General features: G+C 38.1%; 1 protein-coding gene across 3 annotated transcripts; it reads right to left on the reverse strand.

Moving 5' to 3' along the window:
- Positions 1-9,615: 9,615 nt before the first annotated feature.
- Positions 9,616-19,705, reverse strand: LOC114149463 (probable global transcription activator SNF2L2). Of its 3 annotated transcripts, XM_028025350.1 has the most exons (7): positions 19,357-19,705; positions 19,128-19,169; positions 16,257-16,486; positions 13,161-13,266; positions 12,007-12,108; positions 11,732-11,873; positions 9,616-11,337 (listed from the first exon to the last, which is right to left on the reverse strand). In XM_028025350.1, exons 1-7 carry the CDS (start codon positions 19,441-19,443, stop codon positions 11,216-11,218), a joined length of 831 nt encoding a protein of 276 aa, XP_027881151.1. In that variant the 5' UTR covers positions 19,444-19,705; the 3' UTR covers positions 9,616-11,215. The 3 variants fall into 3 exon arrangements, with proteins under 3 accessions (XP_027881151.1, XP_027881152.1, XP_027881153.1); XM_028025351.1 differs by lacking the exon at positions 19,128-19,169 and having other exon boundaries at positions 19,357-19,704; XM_028025352.1 differs by lacking the exon at positions 19,357-19,705 and having other exon boundaries at positions 16,257-18,687; positions 19,128-19,185.
- Positions 19,706-23,218: the final 3,513 nt, after the last annotated feature.

Consider the following 23,218-nt stretch of genomic DNA (forward strand, 5'->3'; position numbering starts at 1 on the left):
TTGTGACACATTGTTCACATTGGACACACAAAAAAACATCCTAGAAATAACGTGCCAATCCGTTAACACCAAGGGAACGTTTAGTGCTGTGGGATGCCATTTGGAAAGTTGCACTGTAAAAAAGTAAAAAATAGTGGGTGTTCATGTTTCAAAGTCACATTTTCTCCATGATTATCCTACATTTATAAATGTCAAAGTTCCAAAATAAGTATTTAGCTTCCTAACTAAATAAAAAGTATTGGTATCTGTATCAAGCTAAGTCAAATATTTAGCTTGTGAGTTGAACATTAAGTTTATATCTGATATTTATAAATGTGTGAACAATATGGTGAAAATGTGACTTTGAAAAATGAAAATCCACATTTCATTCTCTGACTGGCTAAATAAACCAAGTAATTACTTTTAATTTTTCCACTCTGTAACTTTACAAACGGCACCACATATTGTACCTGCTTCAAAAGTTAGCTATTAAAATGATTTGCGTACAATGTTTTCATTTTCTTCTGTTTGGAAATGTGGTTGTTTGATTGTTTGTGACTGGAGGCTATGAGCTCTAAAATTTCATAAAAGCCAACTGGTCCAGTTGAGCATCAGAACCTCAACCAGTTTGGTAAATAGTCAAACTCGGGAGGATTACATTTAATAACAGTCTCCCGAATCATCGTGTTCTCCAGTACTAAATAAACTAATCTCATAAATATGTAAAAAAAAAAAAAGAAGAAAAGATGACCAATAATGTTTTTAGTCTACAAAACAAGAGCCAGGTATTTTTGAGCTTCAGTGTAACCCGTCAGAATTTAGGAGGCGTCCAACAAACCAACGCATAAAGAGCTGTTGAAGTGCCACAACAATTTTACCACTTGGGGGAAAAAAATGCCTTGGTGAACAATTCCAGGTTTTGTTCTCCCAATACTCATCTAAACCCATTTTTGTTGGTTGCCATAGTGATGCCGTCAGGAGCATCTCTACCTAAAGCCGTCTGCATTTCAAATTCCCGATGTTCTGAGTTCAGAAACAGATGTTTTGTACGTGGCGCCTGCCGGAACACTGACTCCTCTGCTAACAACAGAGTAGCATCATCTCTGATGAAACAGATGCTGTTGACACCCTTCACATTTTCCTCTGTTCCTATTGTTTGGAACAGAGGCCTATGCCAACCAAATCTGTGCTCCGAGAGGGAGACATTTTGCACCTTCATTTAAGAGCAATCAGTTAAATTATCTTTAACGGTCAAAGACTCAATCAGTGGAGGCAAAGTGCAAGTTTAAGTCCTGGAGAAGCAAAATCCAATAAAATTAAATGTGGAATTTGGGTATAATTTTGAATATTTACATCTGCATTATTTTTTAAAAATACTTGAGTTAAGAGCAAGGGTGCATATTACATACAGGACAAAATAGATTATCCAAAGTGCCAGAACACAAATAAGACCTTGAAATATTGACCTGCTGATGATATGATGGCATAATTTGCTGATTTTTATTCTACTTAGGAATATTTGCATCCATATGAACAGTTTATATGAATCGCGATAAGAAAAATATACTAGCAGTGGATAACCAATGGACTGAAATACAAGAGATTACTATATTGTGTGAAGCCATAAAAATGTAGAGCTCAAATGATTTCCAATGAAAAACTAATATTATTTAGATTTATGTCTCTTTTTTTTTTACAAATTCCTGTGATTTTCGGGATTTTTCTCAGAAGTGCGCTGAACATCTTGTCCCCTTGAACGTTTTCTCATACTTGTGGAAGAATGAACACCCACGTACCTGGGTGCAGTAGCAGAAAAAGAAATATGGGATTAAACAGCAGAGCAGGATGCTTAACAGAGCTGAAGTGCAACATACTGTGATGGGAATTTGTCAGCCTGGTCTGATCAAAGTACCTGCTCCTGTGCCCTGAGGCAGTGCAGTTGGCACTGGGTTGACGGATATGAAATCCAGCTGCAGGTTGAGTGGGAAAATGTGTACCTGCTCCTCAAAGGACACAACCAGGTTTAAATGCCTATAACTCTGCCACTGGAAAGATTTATTCATGATCATCTGTAGGATGTGATGGTGAGAAGCTGATGTAATGTAACCTTATGTGTGACAAGGTTGAACAAGCTTATGAGAGGAGAGTTGTTGGAAACCTACATTGAACCAAAGTTGTTTTTTTTTTACAGCACCCGCCACATTTATTTCAGTGTTTTCCTATTTTCCCGCAGTGCCATCTTCCTACACTTAAAAAAGTCAAATGTATATTCACATATAAATGCAAATTAAATGTTTTAGTTTACTTTTTACATTGATAAGAATGTGAAGAAAAGTTTAATTTGCAGTACACTACTTTGTGTTTCCCTCAGGTATAAATTTAATGCGACACAGTGGCCCATTGTTTTTAACCCGTGTTCAAATTGGACAGACAAAAGAACATTAAGTTAATTTATAGCAGATTTACTTTCATAAGTCTAATAAAGCTTTACAATCCCATATAAAAAATAAATTGGTGTCTAAAATAAAACGATTCCCATCATGCCTTGTCTTGACAATGCTCACCATGCCAAATTAAAATGTTTCATGTCTTACATTCAGTGGAGATTCTGTGATTGTGTAATATCATCTATTTCTACGGTATTAAATGTTTGAGTTAATTTATTATTAGTAGACAAGTACAGTACTTGAATTTGTTTCATATGTTTCATTTTGAATCTACAGTGTTAGCGGTTTGCCACGATGAACATTTGTACAATTTATTATTTGCGTCAGTTATGCTGCAAACGGCTTTTGGGTCTGAAAGAAAACACTGTCACTACAGTGATAGAGCACAGCGTAGTATCTATCTACAGTGTAGTGATGGAGTGCTACATGTATATAAATGATTCATTTAAAGGTTTATTCTTCTTTCACATCTTTGCACAGACCACCTTAAATCTTACCACGCTAACAATTTTTCTAAAATGTAAATCTGACAGTGTGACCTCTGTCAGCTGAGTCCTGACATCTTTGTTCTTATTTTTAAGATATATATTGATTATATTTGTTGTTTTGGTCTATTAGTGTTTGTAAAATCTGCCTTGCTTGTGGTCCTTGTTTGCTCAGCACCTTTTAATTTCAATTTCAATTTGTTATTTAAAAAAAATAAAAACAAAGACCTGCCAATCACAAGATGCGCCCGTCTGTTATTATTTTGAAGTTATCGAGGCTACATAGAGAAAAAAAAGGACATGGGAGAGAAATGCTTTGGGGTTTTTTTTTTCTTAATAATTAGAGTTTGTTCAGTTGGATCTGTTGACATCTATCTCCTGATGCACAGTCACTTCATGTGCAGAAAATGTTTTGGAACAACTGATTAAAATTTCATGTGCAAGGCCTCATCATGGCCCCAAAACAGATAAGCCTTTGGGTCACGGAGGCTGATTTTTGAGTTGGCTATAGATCCATTGGGTGTTTCTGTCTGCCATGGTGGATTCCCTTCGGACGTGCATATTGTTTGACAATCTTTTTTCTCCTGTATATAACTTTATCAGACTGAGAAGTCAAAACGCTCCTGTCAACGCTGTGGGCTATTTCTGCTCTTCCGGAGCAATTTGTGGGTGTGTGCACGAATTGCATTGGATAGTGATTGCACTGTAAGTGTGTGTGCATTTTCTTTTTTAATGATATGCAGAATATTTCACTGTGAGATTTATTTCTATGCCCTCCTCAGTTCTGTCATGCTCTGTTCTCAAGTGCCTTGTCTCAAGAGGCGTGATTAAGAAAATGAATCAGCGTCTGAGGAAAGTTTCTCTATTTACACTGTGAAAAAAAAAAAAGTATGATAATACCAGCAGCTACATATAAACGTATAAATACGGTAAAATTCTGACATTTATACTGTACACAAATTTTATCATATTTATTCAGATTTACTGTAATTCTCTGCCAATATTTTACGGTAAATTAGAGATTTCTTTTTCTTTTTCTTCCACAGTGTTTCTAAACCAGAATGAAACAGTAGTGAAACCACATGGTTGAGGTACCTGAAGCGACGCAATCTGTGAGCAAAAGCATATATAATTATAATGATTAATTATAAATAATTTATCTTTAAATCTAAATTTAATTCTTCTGCTCTCCTTTTGTTGTTTTCAATGAAACGCTCCAGGGTGTGTTTACTTTTTTCTCACTTTATATGAACTAAAACCAATAGTGGACTTTAAAGCAATAAACTTAATTTTGTGTCAGTTTCAGGAAAAGTCTGGTATAACCAAACTCATAAAATTGCGTGGAGAGATAAAAAAAGAAATAAGGATGAAACACTATGAAGTCCATACATTTTTTTCTCTCAGAGAATTAAATTGACATTCATTTTGATGTAGTTAATTTATTACATCAAAATTAGTTTTGACATCAATTAACTGGAGTCTCAATGACAGATTTAGTATTTGGTGCTAAAGTCCTTTATGACATGTTAAATAATACAATATCTCCTGTTCGACATGCAGCCCATAAAAAACGTTACTCACAAGCTAACAGACTAAATGCTGTCAAAAACCTAAGTACAATTTTACTCCTCTGAGCAACAATAAGTTTAATTATATACCCCCACCCCAAAAAATTTTTTTTTATCTTATTTGCAATTTGTCTAGAAGTGCGAGAATCTTTTTGTGTACTTCTTTGTTATTGGTAGCATTTAAAATGTTGTAAAAACATTAAAAGAATGAAGTCACTGAAAGAAGCACCTCCCACAACATACAGGAAAATTAAAGCCTTGAGTTTATATACAGTATGTATAAAAAGAGAATCCGCTTGCCGCACCTTAGCTGTTTTTCAAATCACACATAAAAATCTGTCGAAATTTTCCAACAACGCTGCATGAAACACATCTGTCTCAGCGGTGAAGATTCATGCAGATGAAGTGCTCCGCGGGAGGATAATAAGCCCGAAACGTGTCAAAGACACAACGGTGGGAAAGAAGAGAGGACTTGAACAATCTACAGCAGCTTTCCAAGCAATTCTGGCCATCTTATCTAAGAGCTGTGGAAAACAGGTGAGACTGGCAGCTGGGAAGTGAGTCATTAAATCCGAAATGAATTCAGTCGTACGCTTACTAAGAGCTGGTCAGAGAAGTTGCACCTGATGCCTCAAGCAGCACTCTGAAGGATTTTTCATTTATTTTTTTACCTTGTGACATTTTCCTCATACACCTTAGATCAATATCTAACGTAAATGATGTTTCTTTTTAAATGAGGGAAGAGAAAAGTATGTCATACGTCTATATTTGTTCTCTAAAAGTACATTTTCTGCCTGTGCTTGGTATCTTTCAATGTTATTATCTAAGTAGTCATGAGAACATCTTTACATACAGCTCCAATCGAGAGACATATATAGTCAGTTCTAATCAAAATGGAGCAAAGACAAAACAAACAGCGTCAGCAGCAACTGAGTTATTAACTTTTACATTCTGATCATTATTCCTGGAAGTGTTCTGGCAAGGCTGAAACTTTATTTGATTCTGTCAAACTAACCGTACCCCTAGCAGAAGACAAGCCACATTGTTTTTTTGTTTTTTTTTCATGCTCTGCACATTGTGTACAAATGAATTTGTCAGCGCTCTGCCATGAAAACTCGATGTAGCTTCGACAGAGACAAACATATCTGACACATGGAGTGTGTTTTTCTGGAACAACTGACAGGGTTTCACAAAGGACACCGACATGACATAAAAAACAAAAAACGAAACAAAACAAAAAAAAATCTAAAGCAATCACAAAGTGCCGTGTCGGGGATTTAAAAGTGACACTCATCAAAATGTCTTGCATCAACACCGACAAGGGGCAGAAATATAATCAAGTCATATTACAGGTGATTACAAAGTTCCCCTGTGAATAAAGAGTCACGCTATCTTTGTGGCGGATTTCCAGTGGGGAAAGAGGAAATGGATTGTCTCCACCGCAGATTAAAGTCACCTTAAGGACCTGCTAAGCTACAGAAACCATTTTGTGCTTCTTACCTTCAGCAAAACCTTTCTCTGTGCTTTTCCATTAGCCTGAACGTGTCATTTCATGTGTGGTGTTCATTAAGGATACATATGTGCCATTATGTTTCCCAGAGCCATTTGCTGTGCAACCGAATGGCCTTTTAGCTCCTCCGCTACTTGGACACAATTAATCTCTGAAGTTCTCTGGCAGACTTTTTTTTACTTCTAACAATAATTTATACATTAAATTACAGAATCACATCTTAGATGGCGCCTTGAATGGATTTGTTTACATTTTACTCTCATTCCACCAAAAAAAAAGAAAAGGATTTATTTTTAGTCTCAGCTAATAAAATTTGGTTTATTTTTTTTGTCAGAATAGATTAACAGTAATTAAGGTAAAAATGATATACTTGGCAAGTCTCCCTTTTTGGCCGGGAAACTACCATTTTTAACCCCCCTTTCCAGGCGAGGCTAAGCTTTTGGACGTGACATGAGCTTCAGCACCTACAAAATGATATATTAATACCGCATATATATTCCAGATATGGAAAATTTACACAAACAGAAATAAAGTTACTTCATTTCATGATACACCATGAAAGGGTTCTGTATGAACTGATATGGTATTGGTATTTGGAATGTCTGAGCGGCTCCAGTTATAGGGTGGCCTGACCTATTATTTGATTCATTTCACTTATACATGTTTTTAACCAATGAGGGAACTTGTAGACTAAGTATAGGGCAATTGATGTTTCATAGCCAGACAATCATAATAAAATCTTACAGTTTATACAAAAAAAGTCCACTTTTGTAAATATATTGTATGAGTTGAGTTAAGGTCTCTTTTGCACATTCAATAAGGAAACAGAGACATTTATTGGAATTGAGTAGAGTACAATAGAGTAAAATAGAATAGAATAGAATAGAATAGAATAGAATAGAGCAGTGGTCCAAAACCTTTTCATTTTGCTGCGGCCCGGGGGGGCAACAGATCTTCCTAAACATTTGATCATGTCTATGTTTTCAAATTGCAGTTTATCCACATCAAACTTCTTTCATGTCTATTTTTTTTTTTTTAAATTGTTTTACACATCAACCACCTGACTGCCAATATCCTGAGAATGTTACAGCTAAATTGCTCCAAACAGATGATTTAGATAGCCAATGGTCTATTGGAAGCATGGTGGTCTGAAAGACGGCTCCAGTGCTACAGATGGGCTGAGTAAAATGGCACAAGAAGTTTTGGGTTCATTTCTGTTTTGGTGTGGCCAAAGAGATGTAGAATTAATAAAAATTTTGCAGTGATGCATTTAGGAAATATATTAGATGACATTTTTGATTATCTTCATTCTTAGGAAGGATTAGTTGACATGTAATTGAGTTCTGAGCAAACCAAGATATTTTACTATAAAATGTGCTGACTATTGTTAAAGCAGCATTTTTTTTCCAGTTTGTGTTTTAAATTACTCACATTTTTGATACAATAAAAGTAAAAGTGATGGAGACTGCATGAGCAGGAAGGACTTATTTTGATTGCGGAGACCAGTTTTCTATCCAACTTGCACACGAGCCAGTAGAGAGTAGAGAGCTCCCATGGCAGCTCTCTAACGTCAGTTATGATTGGATCCATTTTGCATCACAAATTCAGAAAAAATTGAGAGTCTTCAGATGATGTGATGGTGAAGGTGGTGGTGTTGGGGGACGCAGAGAGGCTGCAGCACAAAGTCGCATGGACATTTTTTGAGATATGATTGCAAAAGTGAAGCACATGAGGAAAGAAAATGGTACAACTTAAGCATCAGTTATGTATGTGTTGGTGTGGCAGAGCAGATCTCATGGTTTAGATATTCTGCATAACCTGCATTATGAGTGTCATTTTATTTAAATGTCTGCAGGTTAACGCAGAGGGTTTGTCCGTATGCAAGTGTGACAGTTCTCTAACAGTTCTCTTGCACCACCTATCGGAGAACTTGTGAAAATGCAGTTATCAGATACAAATTCATCAAACTGGGCAATAATTTGCTTTTAGATTGCAGTGTTGAAATACTTGAAGCTATTATCAGGCAATAGATTGAACTGACGAGACAGTTATGTTTATTATGCTTGATATTTTTCTTGTTTTTTAATAAAAAAAAGCTTGTAGCACACTTAAAAGTAATACCATAATCAGCATCTCTAAACACTTGCCACTGCATATTTAGGTATTCACTTTTGGTTAAGCAATTCCACAGAATCAATTTTCTTTTACACATACCATCTTTTAAGCATATATTGCCCCGATTTCTACCAGCACAAGCCGACCTCACTAAATTGACATAAAGCCGGAACGTATATTAGTCCGAAATTTGCAGAATCACTCTATTTTTGCCTTTATAAAATAACACACAAAAAAATGAAATCCCTATTTGAGGAAAATGTTTGCTGTCTGAAATCAAAGCAACTCTGGCAAAATTCTGATGTTTTTTTTTTCTGGTACTACCTATTAGTGTTACAATGGTGCAAGCAGCTGCACCATACAATTTATGTTTTATGTGATGTGAAATATAAATGGTGAATAGAAGCAGCAGAAAGTCTCACTTTTCCCCCAATTAGTCCCTCTTTTACATCTTACATACAGAAATTTAGCTGTCAAAACATTATTCTGTCATTCAAACTTTTAATCCATCTACAGTTGGATTCCTAACAGCAACAATATGTAGTTTGGCCCTAAAAACTCATTTCAAGTAAGTGAAAATACTGATAATGTTACTCAGGAACTGAAAAAAAGCCAAAGTTACCGATGCTAAATGTTACGAGTAAACATGTTCGATAAGAACAGTCCTCTCTCAAGTTTAGCTACCAGTTTTTCGATTGACCAAGTGTTTTTAAAAACCAAGACTCGTAATCACTTTACTGACAATCATCCTTCTTAATTTCAAGTATCTCACTCACTTTTCCTGCGTAGCAAATTTTTGGGGAAAATAAAAGTGCTCACCTCACTGTATCCTCTTTCAAAATATATTTTTACTGGAAAAGTCTTTTTTTGTTGTTGTTTAGATTCAGATTTCATTTCACATCAATAAGCAGCTACACCCTAAGGTTGTAGATGGCATGCCATTATTTAGACATGATAGTACCTTCATATTTTAGAGAGGTAAAACTTCAACAACTCATTTTCTTTAAGAGCAGCATGTCTGATGATAGACCACTAGTAGTTTCTTTGTGTTTTGTATGTTGAAGATTTCTAGCCTATCTGGCTTTCGATATTTATTCTCTTCAAAGAGCGTCACTTGAACAGACGGCGCTCAAGAGCTGCTTCTGGTCCCGTTTTGTTGTCTTGAGAGCCTCGACTCGTGTCAAAACGCAGCTGAACAATTGTTCTACTTAAACATATCTATCTTGTGATTTTGAAAAATATCACTGTATTCCTGTTTTATCGGTCTGTATCATTAATTTGTGTTTTTTTAAATTGGGTTTGAATTTGTTTACACTTTGTGCTTTTTCTTTGTGAAGATTGTTGGGCATTTTGTCTATAAAAGTTTACTATTAACTATATGTTCTCTTTTTCTTCCTGTGTGCTCGCTCAATAATTTTGATAGCTTTTCTTTTCTCTAAATATAAAAGAAAAATACTTAAACTGTACACTTGAATTCAGATTTCAAATGCCAAAACACAAACTACAAACACTTTTTTTTGGTAAAATTTATTTTGTAGGCGATACATGTTTGAAGAGATTGTCTTGACAATGAAGCTGTCCAATTCCCCAACAACCAGGAGAGTACATGAAAGAAACTGAATTACTTTTCACACAAACTGTACACTATGTGAATATATTGTAGCACAAGGGTTCAACATGGAGACCCTTTGTTAGACTAAAACTGACTCCATGAAGCATCAGTAACAAAGTTTAAACTAGTTGAAAACTGTTTTTTTTGTTGTTGTTTTATTTTAACTAGAGATGCACCGAGAAATCTCCTGTTGACCCGAACCCACCAATTTCCAAGCTTGTCTGATGACGAGCTGGTCGGAAACATAAAAATCCTATGTATTTTTTGATCATTGAACACACCATACCTAAAAACACTCCTACAGGCAACACTGTCAAACTTAGCAGGGACACCGTTACTGACCAAAGATTATAAGTTAACTCAATTTCCTATCAGACAATTTTAAGTATCAGTGAGGTGTTTAAGATCCACAGGACGCACAGCAATATAATAAGCTATTTGAAATATAAACGTATTTTTTTATGACATGTTGAGATTAAAGCCAGAAGAGCATTAAAGTTTGAGAACAGGAGGGCAGTATGACAAAGTTGCTCTGTTTTATCCCTTTTGGATCTCCACTTGTGTCTGTAATTTGCAAATACTTGCAGCCTTTTGGAAACCTTGTTGTCAAAAAAAAGGATCTACATTATCTGGGAAGTCATGTTTTAATACTATCCAGGCTAAAGGCTAATGTAAGGTGCTAACAAACTGCAAATTTTGTATTTAGTCTAGGTTTGTTTCTTTAGTAAATCCTCTTTCTCACACATGAAGCATGACATTGTCTCTATATTTTTAATCACTATTGATCACTTATGGCAGGGGGGGTGCTAGTCAAATCCATACTTGTAGTCTTAAAGTGAAATCGACATTGGTAGGTGAAGAAACTTTGCAGGACAATTTTAATCGGTGCATCTCTAGGCTCACATTTTTATTCCCACAATGCTTTACCTCTATTTTCTTTTATTATTATTAAAGATACGCCACTTTAAAAATCCCCATGTATTTTACACAAATGTATTATGTTCATTTTGTTACAATTTCTTTACAAAGTCTTCAGTGTGTGCTTCAATGCTGTAAACTCGAACACACAGACGGCCGGGGACTCCTCCGGAGGAGCCGGATTAAATATCATGCTCCGAATACACAATGAAGACACTTCATACAATCAAACATCCCGATTAGAAACAGTCATCGAAATCTGTCTTTTACACATAAACCGCGAAAGCAATCACAGGGACTGAAGCAGATGAAACGTGAGCGATTATTTGGAAGAGCATAGTGAAAAAGGAGAGAGACAGCAGTCTGTGCAGCAACGTGAGTCATCTGAAATGGAGGGGGAAGAACAACAACAAAAAAAGCGTAGCTTCGTAAGTGCTAGTCTTTGAGTGGTTTCTCCACTTTTATTTTATTTTTTAGGACCATTCTTTGAATAATAAAAAAAAAAAATAAAAAATTAAAGGGATGTGGCAGAGAAAAGGCATGAACAAGGATATGTATAAAAAACGGGAGGGCCTTTCTTTTCAACCCTGATCTTTTGTGTTGTCGTCTGGATCCTCTTCACTATCGAAATCACTGTGGAGGCTCTTGGCTATAGTAGTTATGCTTCTATCCTCCTTCTTTATCTGAACTGGTACTGGAGTCACTGGTTACAAGGAGGAGACAAACAGAATTTATTAAATAGAAATTTTTTTCAGGATGCTATTGCCAAAACAGACAAATCATTGTCATCGTCTTCAAGGTTTCCCCCAGAAAACTTACTAAGCCCGGTGTTTTTTGAGTTAAAAAAATGGTTAAAGTTGACAGGAAATTTGAAAATGTCACGTGATAATTATGTGTTATTGGAACACCAACTGTGAAGTCTTAAAAAATGCAAACATTAAAAAAAACCCCTCTAAATAAATAAGTAATGCTAAGCCTGGTGGGGGCACAAGTAAAGCCTTTGTTTTGGCGTATAATACACTGGGGGAAATCCTGATCTTTACAGTCAAAAATAACAGCTTGTTCAGATCATTTTTAATAAAACACAAAGCTCTGACCTGATTGGACGAACTGGTCTTCAGCTCCTCCGCCATGATTGCCGTGAGCAGCGCCAGCAGTCTTCTTTTGCTGTTCGTCCGCGGCAATTCGCTGCCTAGCGCTCTCAAAAACCGATTTGATGACGATAGAATCCTCGTAGATCTGGAGTGGACAAGAAAGAGAATTAATCAGAGCGTGAGCCGTCACTCCCTCGAGTCGAGATCGAAAAAGCCATTTGTGACGACGACAGTGAAATCATATCAGTTAGCCGGTGAGAGGGTTTCTGAGGTTTCACCTGGGATCCCTCCAGGTTGTAAGTCTGTGCATTGTGACATAGAAGGAAGACGTCCTTTTCCAAATCCCCAACGCTTCTGTACTTGTGGTTACGAACACGCTCCTGTGAAGCAGAGGGTGGAAAAAAAAGTTAATAACTTAGACATAATTTTATCCATTGTACAAGAGAGAATTTCACGAGAAGCAATTTCGAGAGTCGAAACCGGAAGTTTGTACACTGCACTAAGAAACATAAAAATAATTTCTGCTTCCCAGACACCAAAATAAAAATGCCAGTTTTTATTTTGTTACAATTTTCAGCCAGCATTTCCACAAGGTCATCTGTTAAAAACGTCACCACCTCTAACAGTGCTTCAGTACAGATTTTGGTGGCACCTGGAAGAGAGGGCCGAGTTTAATTGAAATGACTGAAATCAATCATTTTTAATTGGGTTACTATTTACTGAGATTTATTTCTGAACAAACTGAGCTCAGACACAAAACGGCAAATAAACTCTAGCATCAGATTTTAAAACAGCAATAAAAAACTGGAGATTATTCTTCATAGCAATTTTGAATTTTATTTTTTTATCTATGCTTTAACCACCAAATCAAATATAATAACAGTCTTCTAATCTAATAATTTGACTGTATATAAACGTATGATTGCAAATGTAGCAAGAATACCAACAATACAGTATAATGCATACATTTTTAGTTATAGGTTTGTGATTTCTCAGCATTTAGCATTGAAACACAGTACCATCTCTGAGTCAGGGTTTTGCTTTCTGCCTTATAATACAATTTCCAAATTGCCCCCTATTTCCGTGTTTTTAGGATGCCAGCACAATGTTTCAAAACTTAATGGGTTTTGTATTGTAGACCAAAGGAAATGTGACCTTCATAGTGCTCAGAAAGTTGATATATTTCGAAAAGGTAATACAGAAGATTATAAAAATTAAAAAAAACTTCTCCACGTCTGTCAGTACCTGTAGAAACATCTGTGTGCAGTTGGTGCTAAAATCTACTGATGTTGGGTTGAATATATTTTTCCCTTCTTATTCTGTTAACAACCTTCATTTCCAATCTGTTAATCCACATTTTTCATGCTATGTTAGCAGTCAAGATGACAATGAGATCTGTGTGTGGGTCCCGAGGGCGCTCTGCGACACGTACTCTGATCCTCCTGAAATCCACAGGCTTTCGGATTAGCTCGTAATACTCCGGTACTTCTTTCTTAGAGGGAAGCTGCACAAAACCTTTACTGATCTGTCGTCCCAGCCTGCAAGAACAAGAGGAGGCTTCAGATAATCTCAATTGATCAAAAATAAATAAATAAATACTTCAATGGTGATACAGTACAGGGCTGACATTTGAAAGTCCTAGTGCAGTCTCACAATGACTGGTTACTCCTCACATCTACAGATACAGACAAGAGAAATGAACAGTTTTCCAATTTTAAAGTCTATGTTTGTTTTTGTTTGAAAGGTTACAGAAAATTATTTGTTATAAACTACAAATACAAAATTTCTTCCTATTCATAAAATGCTTAAATTGTTTACAAGTGAAAATCCAATTGAAATGTTTTCACATTGACAATGTGTTACTATTGCTACGGTGTCATCAGCTTTTTTATTTATTTTGTTCCTATTATATATATATATATTTTTATTTGACAAATATTATTTGAGTCAAATAATCAAAAAGTTAATTATGCAGTCAGTTTTACCACCATTTCAATAATCCAACATGCTGAGGTGAGTTAAGCAGGGCGTCTGCATGTTTGACCGCTTAACCTTAACCCCCACAGTGGCATCACATTTAAAAGCTTAAAAGTTAGTTGTTGTTTTTCACCATAGCCTCTTATGTGTTGGAAACAAATGATTCAGTGGAGAAGGTGAACTTCGTCCAGACAACTAAATTTCCACTTAGACGTGAAGAACACAAAAAAGCTAGTGGTTAGCTAGCTTCAACCACAGCTAGCTAACCGTGGTTGAAGCTCAACCATCTCGAGTAACGGAACGCAGTGAACATGTCAAATGAGGGGGAAAAAAACCCACATATGAGATTAAATAGCCCTGCCACGTCAAAATGTAACACCTATGATGATTTAATTTAATTTTTATTTCAAGACCAGTCAAGACCGCAACTGTGAAGATATCACTAAACTTACAGCATACTGTCCAGTTTATTTGTTAACATGTTTATTTTCCCTGTTTGCAAAACGCAACGATTAAAATCCAAGCAATAACGTGATTTACCAATTACGTGTTTCTGTTACCCCCTCCCACCCGCACGCCGCGCTCCAAGACATGCGCAGTGGGTTTCTTTGAACGGCAGAAGTTTGTCTAATCGTCAGTAATAACGTTGCACAGCATAAATCATAAGAAATCCGATGGCTGCAGCTAATTCAGCAGCGCTTCGCTTTCACAGACGGTGGGGACCAGATTTAACTTGTTTCGTCACTTAGAAAAGAAGCTCAAAGAAAGGTAAGCTCCGTTAACGTGATGTTGACAAAGCTAGCTGTACAGAGATGTTAGCAAAGCTAGCTGTACAGAGATGTTAGCAAAGCTAGCTGTACAGAGATGTTAGCAAAGCTAGCTGTACAGAGATGTTAGCAAAGCTAGCTGTACAGAGACACATAAGCATTTACGATGTCAAAAAAAGTCACTCATTGCTTAATTATTGTGCAGAGGTGTTAAGTAACGTGTCGCATATATGGGACAACACGGTGTCCAAAAGTCAGCAATATAGTGACGAGACATTCACGAACGATCCGAGTCTCCTGAACTTCTCTGTACTAAGAAGAAAGGACTGGAGCCTCACTGAGAGCCGTTCTTTGCTCTTGTAATGCTCTGCGTACACTGCAGTAGCTATCATTATTTTATTTATTTATATACATTGATATTTATTTAATTAGCAAATAAATAAAACACAAGAACGAAAGAGCATGCAGAGCATGCGCATTGCTCATTGATTGTTTTCGTTCAACGTGGCGCGCTTTCGTTTAAAATGGCTGCCTGGCTTCATGCAGTGGGAAAGAGGTTGAGAACAGTCATGGTGAGCGCCTTGTGCTTGATTACTTCTTGCTTGTTGCTCTTTGGTCAGTGTTCATGGTTGAGCGTTGTTTACCATCAGGGCATTGCCTCAGTTGCTATGTTTAATAGTGCAGACAATGGTGATTTCTGACATGAATCATATGGGCAAATGCCCAGGGCGTTATCTGTTTAGATAAGCAGAACAAAGAGTTTGTAGTTTATTTATCTGCTTTTAATATTGGTTAAATTTATTTCAGCTCTAAGTATTTAATATCTAGGTGTTTTTATGGGAATGTGAATCTTTCAGATCAATTTGATTAGCAATTCTGATCATATTTCACATTTTATTGTGTCATGTAGCGCGGGGCGCTGGTCTTGGTCTTGGTCTTGACTCGGTCTCGGACCCTAAAAGTCTTGGTCTTGATTCGGTCTTGATACACTTTGGTTTTGGTCTTGTCTTGCTCTCGGGTTAGGTGGTCTCGATTACAACACTGATCAGCGAACATCGCAAGTAAGACTGTTCCTGAATAACTTTCTGTCAACATCTTTGCAAAGCTGAAATGAACCGGAGCAGTTTTTCTCCCGAGAGATGCAGGTGAACCCAACTTGAACTAGAAGCACAGGCAGAATAACTATGAAAAATAAGACAATAAGGTAAGGCAAGATATCTTACTTCACCTTAATTCTCATCATACCTTCATCATTAGCTAAACTGAAGGTACGTTCTGAAGTGTATTAGATATCTGTTGTGACTCCGTCAAAGGTCTGACTAGAGGGCACTTCAGTCACTCACAGCATGCCTCTAAAGAAGCACAGGAGCTTTCCCGTTTAGAGAAGTGGAATATTCTGTAACGACTTTGATAGATCAATCTTTGTTTGTTATATCACACACAAAAAAGATGTGCATTTAAAAAAAAAACAACAAAAAAACCCTCCTCAGATAACTGCAGCTTGTGGAGCATAAAAAGGCAAAATCAAACAATTTGAGGATATCCCAAAGCCTTAAACACGCAGACAAAGCCTTAAAAATCCCCATCACTGAGTGTTATTCTTAACTCGTCCCCTATTTTGGATCAGAATTTTCTCACTTTAAAAGCTGAGTGTCTGCACTGGCACTCAGTACTCTCTGTCAGCGTAACTTCAAACTATCTAGGCAAAGAACTGGAGGTTTTGTGAATGCTTGTTGGGTTGAAGTAGCAATATTGGAACACCGGTCCACAAGCGATAGACTGACCCGTCCTTGTAGTTGATGACCATATCCACCAGAGTGTTCAGTGTCTTGGTGAGCTCGGGTGGATTCGGAGGCAGCTTCTCAGCCGGTGGGCGTCCTCGCTTCCTTTTGACCTTTTCGCCCGTTTCTTGGCCCGCGTGCAGCTCTTTCTCTCCATGGTGATCACCTTTACGCTTCTTCAGGCCGATGTCTTCTTCCATGTCCTGCAGGGAGCTGTTCTTTTCTGCCTCAGGCTGGAGGAAGAGGAAGCAGTGGGTGGGATGGGGGGGGGGAACCTAGTAAACTCAGACAGACGCACAGGGATCAGGTGAGGTTGAAGGTTTTGCACGGTTTGTTCTTTTATTACAAACCGTGTGGTCTTCTTAAGGTAGATGCCTCGAGTCTCGAAAGTGCTGTAGTGCTGATACCTACAGCACTTCAAAGTTTGAAGTCTGAAAATCTCAAAAAGTATACATTTTATTTGCTAACTGGAGTTTTTTTCTTTTCTTGACTAAAATTTAGAGAAGAGCTGACAAATGGCAACTGGATTTGACAGATTTTATGCCGATCAGCCAACCTGGGACTTGGAAGTCAGAAACTACAAATCGGATCTTTTTCTGATTAGTGATCACACCACACCGCATTTGTCCATCCGCATTAACAGATGGACAACCACACCTTTCAGTGCGGATGTCGTTACCGAGGTGAGAAAAGTCAGTTGCTTATTTTTAATATCAGGAAGCTCTTTTGAAGTGAAGTCAGAGGAAGCAAAAAAAACCCAAAAAACAAAAGCTGTTAGAAACTTTAAGAAAGGAAGTTGCACTGAAATCTCCAGCGGGAACACGCAGACAGCTGATAGCTAGTAATGCTAGTCAAGCTAATTATGCTAACTGCAAGCAAAAGATGCTGAAACCTGATTAAAATACAGACTAAACTAATAATGTTCACCTTGTTTTGACTGCAGAGCTGTGTAAGAACAACAACTCTCTCTCTCTCTCTCTCTCTCTCTCTCACACAGTGTGACAGCACCCCTGGCTCTGTTATAAATAATTGGTCATAGAAAGGCTTCTTAGAGCTACTGGATAGCTACAATGAATGAATAAATGATTTAACAAGTGAACATATTATCAGACAATTAAGTCATATATTTTTCCCTCTCAGATATGAACTTTGACAAAAAATGTGGAGAGCCTTAATCTATTTCATCAATGTTTTAGGGAAAAAAAGTAATAACTATTTTTTTATAGTAGCTTAAGTGCATACATCTGTCCATTAGTAACCTGGAGCATTTTACTAAAACAGCTGTTGAAACCATAGGCTATTTTAGAGAAGATTGTCTATTTTTACGCTAGACACATTAGAAATATTGTCAGATTATCCAGAAAGTAAAATAAGTGTGTGTGTAGGCGTGTATGTATGTATGTATGTATGTATGTATGTATGTATGTACGTATGTTCGTGTGTGGGGGTGTGTGTATGTATGTAGGTAGGTAGGTATGTATGTATGTATGTATGTACTACGTACATACGTACGTAAATTTTTTTAAAGAGAAATTGAATTTGATTCAACTTGTCTGCAGGCACAAGCTTTAACAAAAAAAAAAAAATCAAGGATGGGATATTGCTCACGAAATCTCTGACCTAGTAATACTGCTAGATATTAAAAACTAAACATATTATTTATTCATCCATTTCTGAATTTGCAGGAAGCGCGTCTAGTAACCCGAAATGCCATGCGGCGCCTTTGCAGATTTAGAACACGTTATTTGCTCCAGAGTGTATTGATGTCAAATTGTTAATATTCAACATGCGACGTGAGTGAATGCCGAACAGCTCAGCCACACTACATTCTAGCAAGCCACAACGCAAATAAAGAATAATATCAGTCACTCTGCTGGCTTGCTCTCTGCAGAATGGCACCAAAGAAAAAGGAACAAAAGTGAATTACAGCGTGTTTCTGCATCCTTCTTCATAAATATCTGCCGCAGCCTCTGTTTCTCCTACAAAGGCAAACTAGATGCCAGAAAACACGAGGATCCGTGCAGCAGCAGCAGTGAAGGCACGCAGACCCAGACTATAATCCAACCAGAATACTGATGCATCAGACAGGATCACACATCTGCTTTCAAATAAAGAGCAAGCAGCACACATGTGACGATGTGTTTTCTCAAGGACAGAGACTTTAATCGAGCTGGGACGCGGGGAGGTTTATTTGCGCACATGTTAGTCAGAGAGGAAGAGGAGACGCGTCCAGAAAACAGAAGAGAGAGAGAGAAAAGGAAAATCAACAATCGCTGAGACAGTAAAGCGCGGCGGCATGGCAGAGAGGAGAAGTGAGTTAGAGGAGAGAACGACAACAACAACGACGACGAGAGCTGCGCCAATCTCGAATCCCGCTCATCGTCATCATCATCGCTCGGTTGAGACGCCTAGAAGCGGTTGCTCCAGCAGCATACTGGAGGGGATACAGAGAGGGGTAGCGGGGGAGGGTGGGGGAAAAGGGGGTGCAGGCCCGAGGGGTAGGGGGGGCAAAGGGGTAATCCTGAAAGATGCACATCCCAGCTGAGAGCCGCCTGCATGCGTGTGCCTTCTCCTGACCAGCCTGCCTCCTCCCTGACTAATCTGGCAAAGATTCCCCTCTCATCTGTTACACACACCTACACTCTCCCTCTCTTCTCCCTGACACACACACATATGCGCGCGCGCACACAGGCAGGAATATAAACTCAGACGCCCGCTCTCTCTCTCTAACGCTCTCTCTCTCTCAAATACACACACACACACTTTTTTTTTTCTTTTTTTTTCATATCCATCTCTTCCTCCCTTCCCCATGCGATGTAGCCTGGCTGAATCCGGAGCCCGAGGAGACAGAAAGACATGGAGGAGGATATTTACCTGAGTGCAGTCTGCAAAGCTGGCTATCGGGATCGGCTGCAGCTGTGGGGGGAAGAGAATTAGCAAAGCAGCATAGCGGCGTGCTGCTAGTCTCTTCATCAGCTGATCACTCAGAAAGCGGAGCCCAGAAGGGGGGAGAATAAAAGCGCTATGTTTTTCATACACAAATCAATGAGGCTGGGTATTTAAAAAAAAAGGAAAAAAAAGAGAAAAGATATTAATGCCATACCCATCTCTTCTCCTTTCCTTTCTCCACCTTTCGGGAGTATTTTCCTTTCTTGATTGTGACAGGCCCTGTGAAGCTTGTCTCCTTCATTTTTTTTTTTTTTACCCAGATGTGTTTTTTTTTTTTCTTGTCTTCCCACCCCTGCTGTTAAAAGTTCTCGCACCCCTTTTCTTTAATTACTTCTATCTTTTTTTTCCTTTTTTTTTTAAATGTTGCGCCCTTCCAGAGATGTTAAAGGCGCAGCAGCCACAACAACCTGCAGCTCGTACATTTATATAGGCAGCCTGGAAATTATTCCAATTATTGCACGAGTGTTATTGACTCAAATTACACGTCACTCCCCTCTATGGCAGCTGAAAGCAAAAAGAGAGAGAGATGGTGGAAGGGGTAGAGTGGGTGTTGGCGAACGAATGACTGAAAATCTGCAGCACTGATCGCTGCTGGAGCTGAAACAATAGCAGGAAAGCAGCCCAGTTTGGGCTAAAATTCAAGCACATCTGGTTTCTGTGAAACGATTTGATTGGGTTTTTTTCTTTCTTCTTTTTTTCGCCTTCCAGCATGTTGTGCAAAACGTTCCGGCTCACACGACAGGAAAGAGGGGGAAAAGTTGATTTCCACAGTGACTTTAACTCCTGTTATTGACATAAACGTATTTCAAATCAGACAGATAAGACTATTTATAGTCATCTGGCATGTAGATTCTCTTTTGTGAGTTTCTGTTGTTTGATCAAAGTGCTTTAGTGGAGAACATCTTATGTTGTGGAAGAACAACAACAATAGCAACAACAAAAAGGCATTTTAAAGCTTGTAGAAGCTGCCAAAAAGCAATCGCCATAAATAGTTTTGCGCCTTTGCGTCACTGTGGTGGAATGTTGACCCACTCTTCTTTGCGGAATTGTTTTCATTTGGCGACACTGAAGGGTTTTCAAGCACAAGCATGATCCCGTTTAAGGCCCTGCACCCAGTATCTTAACCTAGATTAACACTTGGACATTGACTAGGCCCCTGCAAAATCTTTACTAATTCTTGTTGTTGTTTTTTTTTTAAAGATATTTAGAGGCAGACATGTTGTAGAGTTTTGTGAACTTGGAACAACTTTAGACTTTGATTCCTAAACCTACTAAAGACTAAATCGATATACTTAATGCACACATTATCTTCTACTACAACAAAATAAATTATGCTTAACCCTGTTTTAATTCTTATCTTGCTTCTACTACTACTGATTCACTGAAGTTAACAGTTCACCAAGAAATCACATACTTTTCTTTTAGCAGGACTCTGTAAAATCTTATTGCCCAGTGAAGAGGAAATCCAGCCATTAGATATAGGGGGACTGAACTGAAGTTGCAGGACTGCAGTTTGAGACTCCTGCTTGTACCGCTGAAGTTATCTTATTACTGATTGGCAAGTGAAAGCAGCATTATTGATCTGATCTGCTTCTACTTTTTAAGGCGGCAGGTCAAGCTGTTTACACAAAACTACCCAATTAAGGTCTATTTAAGTTAAAGACGTCTGCACGCTGCGACCAAAACAACAAAACCAGTAGAGCAAGGTGTAGTCAACTGAAGTCAAGGTGTAGTCAACTGAAGACTACACCTTGCTCTACTTGGGCCTGTTTTGATTTTGTTAGGTCTGTACTTTCTGTGGATTCCTGTGTTGTGCCGAGTTTATTTATTCACTCTGTGTTCGATTCCAATTGGATATTTTTTTCTTCTTCTCTCATTTCCAGCCTGGTTCCCGTCAGTAGCTCCATTTTATGTTCTCTCCCCGCGGCTGAACATCACTTAATAAATCACCTGCTCCTTGTTCCAGCACTCTCCTTCTCCGGTTCTTACACACCTCAGATCTCTTCCGTCAAAGTCAGATTCTGCTGCTGTCTACCTGCCGCTTGGCCCGTCGCGCTCTGTGGAAAACCTCTCTCGGTGCTCCTCGTTGTTTCCAATTTTGCAAAACTCTATTTGGTCCCTTGTTGAGCTCCCTTCTTACCATGATTCTGCCAGCGTCATGCCTGTATTTGAGTCCCCAACCACCTCGGTGCTTTGCAAGCTTTTGTTGCATCTCTTTGTTATTGTTATAGTTACAAGAGCAATGAGTTTTTATTTATTTAATGTTTTGTAAGTAATCGATGATAACATGCTGAAAAAGATGCCTTTATACATACAGCAAATATTGCTTTTGACTTGTAGAAATATATTTTCTAGGAGATCAGTCAGAACCCCGACTCTATGATCGAGAATCTGTGGAAGAGTCTCAGGATCAGGGTGACGATAAGGAGGACTTTCAACCTCAGAGCTGTAAAAGTTGAAACATGCAAAACGCTCTCAACAGTTATGAAAAGATGAATAGAAAAAAGGGCTTAGAATCATACTTAGGACATACTATTTGCTAATAGTAATATGCATGACGTTAGGAGAGTTTTAAAAAAACAAACAAATAACATTGCTTGAAGATTAAGTCTATACATCCATCAGCCTAATTTGCTTTATATAAACCATTTCTTTTTTTTTTGTGGGCTCTAGTGTCCCCTATATGAAAGCTGGCCGGCAGTTAAAGGGGAGAAAAAGGGGGGGAAGACATGCGGCAAACATCGCCGGGTCCGGGAATCTAACCCTTGACGGCCGTGTCGAGGACCCAAGGCCTCCAAGCGTGGGTTGCGCTATCCCCTACGCCACCACGTCACGCCCCCAAATAAACCTTTTGATATGTTTTGTGGATTTCCTGTTGCTAGAAAGTTTAATTTAAATTCATAATGTAGGAAACTTAAAAGCCAGAATCAGCATAAACATGACATGCAGACAGAACCGAGCTAAACGTAAGAACTTTTCTAGCAAAAGTTGAAATTGACTTTTTGCTAGGGAAGCGTACTTACACTACTAAGGTATGTAGTGTTTACTCTTATTTACCCTGGTAACAGCTCCTCCAAATCTAAGCATGTTGCCCAAATCAAATGATTTAAAAACCTTTTAGCTGCTTTCTCTAATCAATTATTTAATGACCACCAAAGTCTAGCAAATTCTGACTCATTCAAAACAAGATTTTATTTTTTTTTTTACCACTGAAACACTTTTGACCTTCAGTTTTATAACAGGATAACCACACTAGATAGCTCATTTGTTACATTTTCTTAATATCTCTGTCCTGTACAGTATGCGGTGTGTTTGCAAACAGGCCGACATGAGACAGAGAAGCGCTTTACAAAAGATGATAAACTGGTGAACTGTGAGTGTAAAGACGGACTGCATGGCTCCCAGGCCTGAAATATAAGATAAAACGAATCAGACTTCATGTCATAATCGTGCAGCACATCTCTGAATGTAGTCCGTATTCAGATGCTGCGTTTTCTCCCCTCCGCCCGTCAAGAGCATGAAGGGATTCATTTGCATTACTGGCATGAAATTAGAATTTTTTTTGTTGTTTTTATTCCTGGCATGTCAGCTTAACATGACTTGCATTATTTATTAAAATAGTGAGAGCAGTTTTTAATTTTTAAAATTATCTTTAATTAATACATATCAGATACGCTTTCAACTTTAGACGAAAAGTCACACGAGCGGATGGGCTGACCTCAGCCAACGAGAGGTATTCGTCTCAGATTGACGCTCGAGACCCACTTGCTCAAAACGGCCGTTGCCATGGCAACTGCAGTTTTTTGTTATTGGACCTTGTATATCATTGTGTTTTACTGCTGTTGCTGGGAAATGAGTCAGGCGGCTTGCTCTCAGTCGGAGACGTCTCTCAGGAATGGGGAAGAGGAGGAGGAGGGGGAGACACCGGCATGCTGGCAGGATTTCACACTTTTTATTGATATTTTTCTTTGTTTTTAATATTTTTAATTTTTAATTTTTTTTTTTTAGTGTCCGGA

Source organism: Xiphophorus couchianus, chromosome 8 (assembly GCF_001444195.1).
Source record: "Xiphophorus couchianus chromosome 8, X_couchianus-1.0, whole genome shotgun sequence".
Lineage (NCBI taxonomy): Eukaryota > Metazoa > Chordata > Actinopteri > Cyprinodontiformes > Poeciliidae > Xiphophorus > Xiphophorus couchianus.